The 12,693-nt window shown below is 47.2% G+C and overlaps 1 protein-coding gene and 1 long non-coding RNA gene across 10 annotated transcripts in view; one reads left to right on the plus strand and one right to left on the minus strand.

The window, feature by feature from the left end:
* The first annotated feature begins 6,461 nt into the window (after positions 1-6,461).
* LOC140002220 (uncharacterized) lies at positions 6,462-9,537 on the plus strand. Its single transcript, XR_011808442.1, has 2 exons — positions 6,462-7,796; positions 9,206-9,537. It is a non-coding gene; the product is annotated as an uncharacterized lncRNA (long non-coding RNA).
* PRDM1 (PR/SET domain 1) overlaps positions 9,372-12,693 on the minus strand; it is a 111,098-nt gene continuing 107,776 nt past the window's right edge. For all 9 annotated transcript variants that reach the window (XM_072036148.1, XM_038177114.2, XM_038177115.2 and 6 more), the window contains one exon: positions 9,372-12,549. In XM_072036148.1, coding sequence (XP_071892249.1) covers positions 11,974-12,549 — 576 coding nt within the window. In that variant the 3' untranslated portion in view covers positions 9,372-11,973. The remainder of the gene's footprint in view (positions 12,550-12,693) is intronic.

The raw sequence follows: 12,693 nt of genomic DNA on the forward strand, positions 1-12,693 counted from the left end.
CCAAGCAAGACCTGCCCTGTGCTGGCCTAGGTGAATCCCTGTGAGGAGGCTGAAGACATAACACCCTTGCCTACATTAGCAGCTTAACAATTTTCTCAGCATCCATGGGACAGCTGGTGCTGATCACTTATCAGTAAAGTGGATGCTTTACTGGTGTGGGCCCAGTCATTTTCTTCCCTGGCTGCCTGTAGCCTGCTATAGGGATGTCAAGGTGCTAACAAGAGCATGAGCTCCACATGGGAGGTATTGGCAATGCAAGATCGATACATCAAAATAAGGAAAGCCCTGAAAAGGGGAGTAATTTGGCAACATCAACCCAGCAAAAAGCTGCAGGTGAGCTTTGGCAGGGTGGCAGCAGACTTCTGAGGAGCCACAGTGCATTGTGGATGGTATTGTTTGTCAAGTCATGGGTGAAATTTCTTGTCTAAGAGTAAAATCAGAGATGAGAAACTCTGGGCCTTTCAAAGTGGGAGAGCTGAATCTATCAAAATAGTTTCATTTTGCATCTACAGACTGTGAAGAGACCTGTCTTTTTTTTTTTTTTTTTTTCTCGTATTGTTTCACCTCACCCTTGCCCTCAGTCGCGTGGGTCCCCTTGCTCAGAACCTTTTCCAAGGAAAAGGTAACATTTCACCACCTCCCTCTGCCAGGCCATGGCTGGGGACATCAAAGGGACTCGGTGGCTGCTTGATTCAAAGAAAATCTCAAATCCTGCTGCGTTTCACTGACGTCCCCCGGGACAGCCACAGAGCGTTTTGTTGGCCTGCCCAAAGAGGCTGTTAGAATAGCACAGAGGCCTCAGGCTTGGCCACTCGGAGGTTGAGAAAAGCCAGAATTAGGGCTGAGTCAGACCCTTATGGATGTGTGTAATGATGTGGTCTTCACAGGACGAGTGCTACCTATTCCCCGCCACCTTTGCCGTCAGAAACCAAAGGAGGCTCTAATTTGTAAAAACCACATCTTTGTGGTTGTCTCTATGGCGAGGGGTGGGGTGAACAGAGGGGCCACCTCAGGCGGGGAGCTGGGCGCTGCCTGTCAGAAACACATTTTTCACTGGCCGGGGTCAAAGCTGCCATGCATCACACAGAGCAAGTTGGCAAACCCACATTTTCACAGGCCATTAAATTTGGTGGTCCCTCATTTTAGGTGTCCAGTTTGAAAGTGTTGAGCATACCCAGTGACTCCTGAAGTTAGGGTGAGCTCTGCTATACTCAGATAACCCTTTTTTTGGGGGGGAGAAAAACCACCCTGAGAAGTCTGGGCATCCAAAAAAATATTTGACTTCCAGGAAGAAGAACTTCCAAGGATATTTGACTGTCAGAAATAGTGTGGCTAGCAGGGCTAGGGAAGTAGTTGCCCCCTTGTATATGGCACTGGTGAGACTGTATATTGAATATTGTGTTCAGTTTTGGGCCCCTCACTACAAGAAGGATACTGAGTTGCTTCAGCATCTGCAGAGAAGAGCAACAGAGCTGGTAAAGGGACTAGAAAATGGATTATGAGCAGCAACTGAAGGAACTGGGGTTGTTTAGTCTGGAGAAGAGGAGGCTGAGGGGAGACCTCATTGCTCTCTACAACTACCTGAAAGGAGGTTGTTGCAATGCGGGTGTTGGTCTCTTTCCTCAGATGGCAAGTGGTAGAATGCAAGTAAACTGTCTCAGGTTGTACCAGGAGATGTTTAGACTGGATATTAGAAATAGTTTCTTCATGGAAATGGTGGTCAAGGATTGGAAGGGGCTGTCCATGGCAGTGGTGGGGTCCCCATTGCTGGAGGTGTTTAAGAGATGTGTGGACTTGGCACTAAGGGATGTGATTTAGGGAGGGAACTTTGTAGGTCAGGTTGATGGCTGGGCTTTGTGATCTTGAAGGTCTTTTCCAACCAGGATGGTTCTACAACTGCAGTTATACATTGTTGTAATGTGTGGAGAGAGGGGTATGCGTGTGCGAGTGAGTGAAAGTAGCATTAGTGCTTTGATTAGAGCAAGGTTTCCATCAGATGCAGACGGATGTCCAACCCAATACCCGTTCGTTTCCAGATGATGTGAAGAGAAGGCCCACTCAGTTTCAGCACACTTCTGGGGGCCCAGGCTTTTAATCGTGTGTAATATTCCTGGCAGCAGATGAGAGCTCGTATATTGTGCTTAAATCTGGGATAAGTTGCTGACCAGCTGTGGGCTGTGCGAGGAGATACCAAATGCTTCTCTGCGGGTAATGTCAGTTCCAGCCTGCAACCCACATGTGGGTCAGAGGCAGGACCAAGGACCAGCAAAAATTGCCCCTGAACCTCAGGAAGCCTTCTCCCCCCTGCAGCAAGTTTGGGACACTTGTCCTCTGACTGTGCAAGCATTTTAGAAAGTTCTGGGCGAGGTGGCTCGTTTTCGGTGTGCATGTCAGCCAAGGCTGGCGGGAGGTTTCTCCCCTTCTGCCTTACCGAAGAGGTAAATTAGTTAAGCAGAGACATGAATTATTTGCATGCAGCTGAGGTGGCAAATGTGTTATCTTAACAGCAGAAAAGGAAATGGTTCTCTATAGATTATTAGTTACTGAAAAAGCAAATGCATGTCTTTTGTTGCTGCCACACCACTGGTCTGACTGTTGAGTAGATACAGATCAATATCCCCCCTTCCTCCTCACCCCCCTCGTTCTTCACATTTTCACTTCGGCTGAGGTGAAGAGGTTTCACTTTAATTTATGTCATTCTTGTATTGCCAAATGGCATGCCAGAGCAACTGAACCAGGCGTGATCTGACTCTGTGTTGTGTGCTCTCACATGCGATCCCCTCGTGGGAAAATGCTGAGAGAAAATGGAAATTTAAGCTCTGCACCTAGCCACTGTGGTTTTCGGGTTTTTAATAGTGCTTAGTTTGTAAGCTCCTTGGGGCAGAGAGAGTTTTTGTTGTGTTCAGGGCAGTCGTCGCCCGTAAGTGAGGACCTGTAAATACTGTGATATCGCAGATAGTAATACAAGCAACCTGTTCTCTCTATGAACAACAAGAACACATGCTCTTCCTGATCGGAGGATCTCAAAACAAGGTACAAATATTAGTATTACACCACAGCTTGCACAGGCCCTGTACGTATTCTACAAATGAGTCGGGTGTTCTATGGGAAGGTCAACTGACTTGTTCCAGACCTTGCTGCCAGTTAATGAAGGTACCAAAACCAGAACCCAGCGGTCTTGGCTCCTGGGGTGAGCTCTTGCTACAAAACTTAGCCTTGAAATACTGAAATTTCTAGATTAAAATAGTCTGTCTTCAAATCTCCATTGGTCGATAAGCTTAAAATTGGCTGCATTCCCTTGTGTAGATGTTTATCACTGTGTTAGTGTTGCAACTGCATTGAAAAATGAATTTTAAAAAGAAATGCATTAGAAAGGGCATCAACAAGCATTCCTGGTTTCAAATACTCCAGAGCAGCGGGAAACAAGAAGCTGTAGCTGTACTCTGCGTCTGGGTCCATCCCTGAATGTATCTTTGGAGTCAGACCCTGCATGGATTTGGGATGTTCCCTTCCTTCCATTTGTGGCTAGCATGCTGAGGGAGACTGTAAGCAGGAGGCCAGCAGCAGAGACCTGGGATTTAGGATTCTTCACTCAGAGAGTGGTGAGGGACTGGCACAGGCTGCCCAGAGAAGCTGTGGGTGCCCCATCCCTGGAGGTCCTCAAGGCCAGGCTGGATGGGGCTTTGGGCAGCCTGGGCTGGTGGGAGGTGTCCCTGCCCATGGCAGGGGGTTGGAGCTGGATGGGCTTCAAGGTCCCTTCCAACCCAAACCATTCTGTGATGCTACAACTCTATGATTCATGTTTGATGAAGTTCTTCAGCATTTTGCAGGGGTGCTTGCTGCTTCAAGAGAATGGGTTTGGTGGTCAGGGAGGCTTCTTGTTGTGCAGCCTCCTTAATTCGGAAAAGTAGCTGAGTTTTTGAAGGTCACCAAAGAACCCTCAGCACAGCCTGCAGCCGTAGCACCCCAGCCTGCCTCTGTGTGAGGAGCTGAAGCAGAATGAGGCTCATCCCCATGCCCTGGAGCAGCCCCAGGTGCTTGTGTGCCAGGGCAGGGTCATCTGTGCTGCAGAGGCTGCTCTGCGCCGAGCCCTGGGCTCGTTCTCGAGCTCGAGCAAGAAAAGTGACTGTGCAGCGAACGACACAGTCATTCCTGAATGTTGTATCTGCGGGGGGGATTGAAAACCTCAAGCAGATCTGAGGGAGGGAGGAAATCTGCATATCGCTCTGAGCCGCTATGTAGGTCATAACTTCATTTGAGAACCTCTCAAGAATTTTACGAACAAGCCTCGCAGCAAATTGTGGTGCCTGGCACCAAAGGAGGGTGAGAGGAAATGGGGTGGGGGACATCTCAGGGGAGCTGGGCTGACCTCCTGCGGAATGGCTGCAGATTTTGGGGGGAATATCCTGCATGTCTTCATCCTCCTAGATAAGACTCCTGGGGCTTCTGTTGAGGGCAGCACCTCCAGCACATTCAAGCCAGAAGGGCTGCAGAGGACGGTAGGCTGCATGCCCTGGGGTAGGAGCTGATGGGGACATGGTGGGGCTGTTCTCTGTGAGGAAAAGGACTTTGGGGGACACAAACCCTCACAGCTCTGGGGTCATGCCCATGCAGGATCCCCTGGGCAGGAGGTGCAGGGATGGAGGATGTGCGGCACAGCCCACCTGGGGGTGGTGGGGTGGGTAGCGTGGATGTTGGTGCATAGTCTAAGATGGGTGTTTTAGTAAAGAGATGTGAAGATAACATCATTTGGAAATCAGCTGTGTGGGTGAGCACAGTGAAGGTCACAAGTCTCTGGAGCCAAACTGGAGCCCCTTCCCAAGAGCCACGAAGGACCCTTCCACCCTTCCTGGCTCTGCCCTCGCTGCCATCTCCAATCATAGGCACAATTTTGGCCAGTGGCTTTTGGTCAGGTTTATACGGGACTGGTCCAGGGATCCAGCCTGAGGGGGAACAGGGATGGGCAAGCACCTCCCGCACCAGACCCTCAGTGCTGGGCATTGGTGCCAGGGGCCTCAGGAGGTGCTCAGAGTTTTGGGGCAGCAAGGAGGTAGGAGAAGAGCCCCGAGGCCCTGTCTCGACTCCCCCTGGGCATCTCAGAGCCGAGGCTGTGGCTCTGGAGGTGGTATATGGCCCTGCCCAGTGGGGCTGAGCACTGGGGCTGTGGTGGGTCTGGGGGGATGCTCTAGTGAGAAAAAGCCCTCCGGCCATCACCTCACTTGCTCGGCTGTGCTGGAAGCGCTTTCTCTCAGTTTGCAGTGTCAGGAGGCCGGGGCATGCTGAAGCTCTTTGGATTCTGCATTGATAAGGCAAGTGCAAACTGTCCCCGTGGCTCTCGAGAGCAGAATCAAAGTGAAACTCACCACTCAAAGTAGAAAACACATAACACCCACAGCTACAGACATGCACAAATTTCTGCAGTACAGGTTAGAAAAGGAGCCTCGTTCTGCACCCTTTGGTCTCGTTAAAAAAAATAAAATAAAAACCAACACACACGCACACACTCATACACACACACTCAGCCCTCTCTGAATGACTACAAGCACCGGCGCGAGTTCCCTCCTGAACCTTCAGCTAGCTTGTAACGGCTTATTAAAAAGGCAAATTTTCACTTTTCATGTATCCTCGCTCCCTTTCACACCTGATTACAGTTTCTACCCCATTTGTAGCTTGTGATGTTTTTGTGACCAGTTGCAGGCACAGCGAAACCCCTGCAAGGAGCCACCCAGCCTGGTGGGTCCCCACCTCGGACACAGCCCCAGTGCAGGCAGCAGAACCAGACCCTTCACTCCTTGTTAAGGGCCTAGAGGAGGGAAGGGTGCCCGCAAAGGGCTTTGTCAAAAAGAGCAGGTTTTGTTTGCACTAGCCCGTAAATATGCGCAGAACCTGCCCTTCAAAAAATGCTGCCTGAATGCGCAAGGTAGGCTAAGGACAGGGGAAGGGAAATGGTGCCTGTGGATTGCAGAGGGGTGCTTCTCAAGCAGAAAGGTTTGCCATAAAAAAAACTGTCTGGGAACCAAGGCTATAACCCAATAAGTCCTGAACAGACTTCTGCCTTCCTGCTCATCTTCCTGCCAAAAGCTCCTCTCTGCTTTGTTCATTTAAGTTAGGATTTAACGTGTAATCTCATCTGGGAGGTGCACCAATGCAGAGGCCCCTCCAGCACATCATGATGGTCGATCCCTCAGCATAGGTGAAGTGGGGGAGAGACCTAAAGCACTTCAGTGTTTTATTTCGCTGTGCATGGTTTCAGTGTGAGACAAATCACTTCACTCCCCAGCAAAGTGCAGCCACTTCGGGGCTGGAATGCTGTAAGGAATCTCACTTGGTACTGGGATAAGGAAATGATCAAGGACTTGCCTAGTCACAATTAATGGAAAAAAAAAAAAAAAAGAAAGAAAGAAAAAAAAAAAAAGAAGAAGAGCTGAAGGCCCTTATTAATCATTGCACAATAAGGAAGTCATACTGGTTTGGCTCCCTTCAATGGGGCTATTTGGTCACACCCACCTAAGTGGCTCGGCATCCCAACCATCTCCCCGCGCACCCAGCGAGGCGAGGGACGGCCACAGCACCCACGTGGCACGGAGCTGCCTGGCCTCCAGCTCTCAGGGCAAGGGGAGTAGTGTCTCCTTTGAGGGGTGTGCTGTCCCCTGAATGTGCCCCATTGTCACTGACAGTGCTCCAGGAGCATAGATCTTGCCTAGGTGAGCCTTTGCCCAGGCTGGAGTTCGCAGAGCTGAGTGACCCAAACTGGTAAAACCCACGCTGTCTGGAGGTGGAAAGCATCATCTTGTCTTCCCTGTGCTGGGTTTTCCTACACAGAGAGCCATTCCACTTGGCCATGCTGCAGGCTGCTGTGGGGAAGGCAGGGATGCAAGCAGCCTCTGATCTCTCTGAAGCAAGCTTTGTGCCCATCACACACACCTGGGCAGCAAGAGCTCGGGGAGCCGCAGTGGTCGCCCTCCTCTTCTCCTTCCAGCACCACTGTGAATTGCTGAGCAGTCTTCCCCAACCTCTGTTAAAATGAGAGAAAGTAGAGTTGTGCAGCATGCTTGAAAACACCACGTATTCAGCTACAGACTGCAGTTACTGTGACCACGGCCTCGATGGATGTGAAGCTGTGCCGTTTGCACGTCCACATGCTGCTGGTAAGAACTGAACAGCAGCAGCTGTGCTGTGTGTAGGATGTCCTTTTTTCAGCATCTTACAAAAAACTAAACTCACATTTTTTTGGGGAAGTATCAAGCCCTTGATGAAAAATCATGTTTTTCTGCTGTCCCACAAACCAGACAGGGCTGGTCAGCACTTGACAGCGAAGGTCTCCAAAATTTCCATCTGTGCTCCACACATCCCAGCTGAAGCAGCTGTGTAGCCCCTGCCAGCCCTCCCTGTCCCTGGCTTCATGGCTGTGCCAGGGCCCAGACGGGGATCCCGGGTGTGGGAAGGGATGGGACAGCCCTTTTGGAGGAAACCTTTTGGCAACCACCTGGAACACGTCGGCGAATTTTTCCGAGGCTCCCATTGCAGCTTCTGTTTGCCGGATACCTGCCCCGTGACGGGCACATTCCCCGGCCGCACCACATCCACTCAGCCCCGGCTCACGCAGTAATTAGCCAAGTGCTTCCTGGCTGCCTTTAATTACGGCCCAAGCTATTTCCCTCACTCTAATGTCATGCCTCTAAACAACAGCAAAGGCCTGGGCCCCGTCCCGCAAGGAGCGCGGTGCCGGCACGTGCTGGGACGACTCCACGTACCCGCAGCTGCTGACTGGAGCAGGACGGGCTCATGCCCCGCGGGTGAGTCACGTTTTCTTCTTCAACCTCACGTAATTGCCCACATTTGGGATTACTGGGCTTTGTAACCAGCCAGAATGGCGGGATTCTCCTTAAAGCTGTGTTCGATACGCTCTCAGCTGTCGTTTGTCCATGTCCCGTGTGAGACAGCCAGGCTGGCAAAGCGGTGGCGCATGCTGCTCTCACTGTCATGTCACGCTCAGTCCCCAAATTTTGGTGACGATGCCAGCGAGGTGGACATCAAGGTCACCTGCCTCAGCCAACAGCTCTGGGGGCATGCGGCCTTCTGGGTCTCCTCCAAAAATAACCAAACCCAACCAAACCCAACCAAAAGCAACCAAATCTCCTCACACTCAGGCAGTTAGCCATTGCGACATTGTCACCGTTGCTTTTTCTGACCCCCTCCCCACGTTTCTGGTCACATCATGCTCCTTTGGTGACTTCTAGCTGGCCACAGGTCCGCCAGAAACAACTGCACCAGCTGCCGTGCTCAGCCTCAAGAGGCTGCGATCTATAATGTGCATTGTCTTTTTATGTAATGTGTTTTATTAAACATCTTCTAAAGCTTACAAGTGTCCCCAGGACATAACTCTCCAGCGCAAACGGACGCCTTGCCAAGTAATGAAGTATGATTTATGGCGGTAACGGTTATCCTATGTTTTTTTAAAAAATTATTACAGCAATAGCTCTGTCGAATATAGGAATATAACATGCTGCATTTGGCACGTTTATGACAACGGAGCTCTGGTTTTCTTAACTCCACAGCTCTGCGCTGGCAGGATGTCAAATTCTTGAGACAGATGTTTAAATGAATTTTAAGAGGACAGTGAAATACTTTTAAAGCATCGTACAGCGCTGAGTGTCTCAATATGAGACGGCACATTATTTCTTTAACGTTCAGGTAGGGAAGGCCAGCACATGGCCTTTCTGGTTTGGATCTCACAGTAAATGATGGGAGTAGCAAATGTTGAGTTTGCTTTCTGAGGCATCCTAGCATGTTGTTACTTCTTGTCTGATTTTTTTTTTTGGGGGGGTGGGGGGAAAGGACACTTGACCTTCTCCTAGGTTTGGTTCATATTCACATCTCACTTGCAGTGAAAACAGATCCACATTTGTTTTGAATGCTGTTCCCACCACGCTGATACAGGGCTAAGTGGTCTCATGCTGACATTTTGAGTGTGTCATTGTGGTCCCAGTGGTTACAGTTTCAGGCCAGAAATGACAATCATTTGGAAAAATGTAAATGAGAACCCTATTCATATATCTGAGAGGCAGATAGCATTCAAGTATTTCCATTGAAACGCTGACAAATTTTTTATATATATATGTATGTATTAAGGTATTGGCTACAACTGAAGAGAGTGCTATAATTAACAAACCAGGGTGTTTAGCTCTGGCATTGTTGTCTGCAGCTTTCAATCATGGAAAATCAGAGCCCACAAAGGCAAGAAGTCAGCATTGTTGGAGACATCATCGCCATCAGCCCGGAGTGTGTTTGCGGCTAGGAGGGGAAGGCGCCCTGGAACGAAGCTGTGCACGCAGTCAGTGCAGAGAGATTGAAGACAAGGGAAGCATCAGTAAAGCAATGAACACTTATATTTAATTTACATTTGACAATTTGCACATAAATAATGATGTAAACCAATACGTAAACATATGATAGTTTGTTGTTCTAGCAAAGTAAAAAGCCTGTTAACTTTGGTCAGAGTCTTTCTTAAGAGAGACAAAAAAAAAAAAAACAAAACACTGTTGATTGTTGCTACATTCACATGTAAAACTTCTAAGGGAAGGGGGAAACAGTAAAGAGAAGTAACAATTCTTAAAGCTGATGCATATAAATTCTTGTAAAATTTGTATCAAATACAAGAAAGCACTACAGGCAAATATAGGAAAAGTGTGTGTCCAGTGACAGAGTAGTGATACTTTGGTTTATCCTACAAGTAAGTACTATATTTATGAACTATTGCTACATTTAAAAGATGTCAGCCTCACAAGTTGTAGGAGTGGAAATGTAATGAACTGTAGTCCTTCAAAAGCTGTGTAAAGAGACGTGTATGTCAGGATTGTTTTAAACAGAAGGCATCAAAATACTTTGATGGGGAAAAAAAAAAATCACCAAATCCTGGACTGATGAAACGGGAGACCTTAAAAATCCTAAGAATATAAACAGACAAAAAGATACAACTGGAGGGGAAGACTGTAATAACGCTACTTAGGTTTACGTGAGTTGACCATGCAACTCGTTAACGGCAGGGCAAAACGAGACTAGGGGCTCATCCCCACTAACTCAGCCTATCCTTCACTCTGTTCTGTACTTACACCACCCATGGGCAGTATTTGGCTTCTTTTCAAGTTCTTTTGGTTAAGTTTTCTGGCTGCTTGTTCACTGACCACCCGCCTCTTCCCCCCAGTATACACTGCCAGGAGAGCAGGGGACCAAAGACCCCGGGGTCCTGCAGACATGGTATTTCCCACTGAATTTGCTGAGACTCCCCGTGTGAGTGATGGTTTTCACATCAGGCGTTTGCAAGTTCAGGCTTCACATGGACAATTGTGCATGTGCACTTGCAAGTGATAAATGCCTTAGTACAACCCTCTGGTTTTGAGGTCACTGGTAATATGCGAAACTGGATAACATTTGATTTTCACACTTAGATGAAAAATAAGTTTTATTACATGGTTTGGCTCACAACTTAAGTGGTATAAATATATATACATATACATATATAGTATAGTGGTATAAATATATCTATAAATATACATGTGTTCTTTGCTACACCTCAAATGTCACCATATCATCTTTGGGCTTAGCAAAACAAAAAGATAAAAGGACGTGCATTCTATCTTTCCCTGTGCACATTTTGGTTTCTTCTCTAAAGTAGCAAAGCATTTAGATAAAACAGCAACGTCTGCACCACTGGACACAAGCACTGAGGTAATTGTTGTTCAACAACTTTGCAATGCCCTTTTCTTCTTTAATTAAATTAACCACAAAATGTACAAACACAAATACTGAGAAAAATCTGAGTTGTACAGGAAGAAAGAAAAAAAATGTATGTGCCAGAAAAGGACTTTGTTCCCCACTTCTACCCAGGCAAAGTGGGAGAGGAAAACACAAGTAAAACCAAACCCCTTAATTCTCAGGGAATCTGACCATTATTTATTTTTATTTTTTTTATCCCTGGAAGGCTCTGGCCAAAAAAAAAAAAAAAAAAAAAAAAAAAAAAAAAGAGAGAGAGAGAGAGAGAGAAGAAAGAAATCTGCCAAAAACTCCTTTTAGGCAGAATATTAAGAATAATGGTGTGTTTGCTTTTAAACTGCTGTTGGAATAGGAGAATGTAAGTGATATTTAATTTTGGAAGAGCCACTTTAAGCTGATGCATTCCTTTGGTCATAAAGTTACATGCCGAGGTGTGGGGCTATAGCTGTTTTCTAAAAACCTGTGGTATTGTCCATGGCAGGTAGGTGTTTGCTGTGCCACATCTGTTCCGGGTAGAGCTGCAGGTAGAAGAATCTCTCTCCCATCCTCAGAGAGGCTGGGGCACCAGTTTCTTCTCTGCTTGCTGCTACCCTTTTCTTACTCTTTTTTTTTTTTCTTTTTCAATCCCAATGGGGTGATTTGCACATAAAAGTACACAGCATTTTTTTTTCAAACCAACTGATCTAGGATTCTGTATGTCAAATGTCCAACTTTGGCAATGCAAAAAACCACATTTGTTTAAAAGACATTGGTACATAAAACACGGTTACTGAAACCCCAATCTTAGGTTCTTAAAACAGATGTGCAGAAAAAATATCTACAAAGAATGGCCATAAAACAAAAAATAAAAACATTTAAAGTAAAAATTACAATGAATTTTCCAGTCATTGTAAACATTTTTCTAATTATTGCTTTTAGAATGATAAATTGCATAATAAATTATGAAGTACTATCATTGAAAAAATAATTATGGATAGATGATTGTCTTTTAGTAACTGGCGAGGCAACGCACAGTCCTTTGCCTCTTTTTATGCCCTGAGAAAACAGTAACTTTGGAGTTCCTTCTTTCAGCTGTAGAGCGTAGGGAAACTACTGTAAGCCAAGATTGCTTTGCAGCATTGAAACTATGTACAAGCAATTGCTACAGGCACCCTGACTTGCCAAGTCATAAATAAAAAAAAATCACTTTGCCAAAAAGTCTTAAGGGTCCATTGGTTCAACTGTTTCTTGCTTGACCTTTACAGGTAACAGAGGTAGTGGGTGACCGTGAGGCAACTTCATAATTGACATATCTGAAGACTCGTAAAGGTTGCATCCTGAGGAGATAAGTCCATTTCCCAGGTTCCTCTGTAAAGATACTTTGAGATTAGCTCCTTCCATTTCCCTTCTGAGCATGGTCAGTATATCCTTCTCCACAACTGATGTTAAGTCGATATTGTCCTCCATTTCTTCCAACTTGTCGGCATTGTCACTGATGTCGAACTTCTCGATTTCCTCGTTGATTCGATTCAGGTCCTCCATCGAGAGGCCGGAGGCAGGGGCAACCGGGCAGTTGCCTTTCAGATGGACCTGGAGGCTGCAGAGGTGAATGTAGCTCTTGTGGCAGTGGATGCATTTATGGGGACGTTCCCGGGTGTGGAGACGCTTGTGCAGCTTCAGGTGCACAAACTGGGTGAATTTGGCTGGGCACAGCTTGCACTGGTAAGGCTTCTCTCCAGAGTGGAGCCGCAGGTGGGTTTTGAGATTGCTGGTGCTGCTGAACCGCTTGTGACAAACCTAATGGGGGGCGGCAGAGAAACAGTGAGTGAGTGGGAGGGGATTTTATGTTTAAATCACAGACACCTAGGACGAGACAGCAGGATGAAGCTGTGGCTTTTTATATCTTCACACTTTCTCACCGGGGGGCAAAAAAAATCCCCA

The sequence above is a fragment of the Anas platyrhynchos genome, chromosome 3, assembly GCF_047663525.1.
Source record: "Anas platyrhynchos isolate ZD024472 breed Pekin duck chromosome 3, IASCAAS_PekinDuck_T2T, whole genome shotgun sequence".
NCBI lineage: Eukaryota > Metazoa > Chordata > Aves > Anseriformes > Anatidae > Anas > Anas platyrhynchos.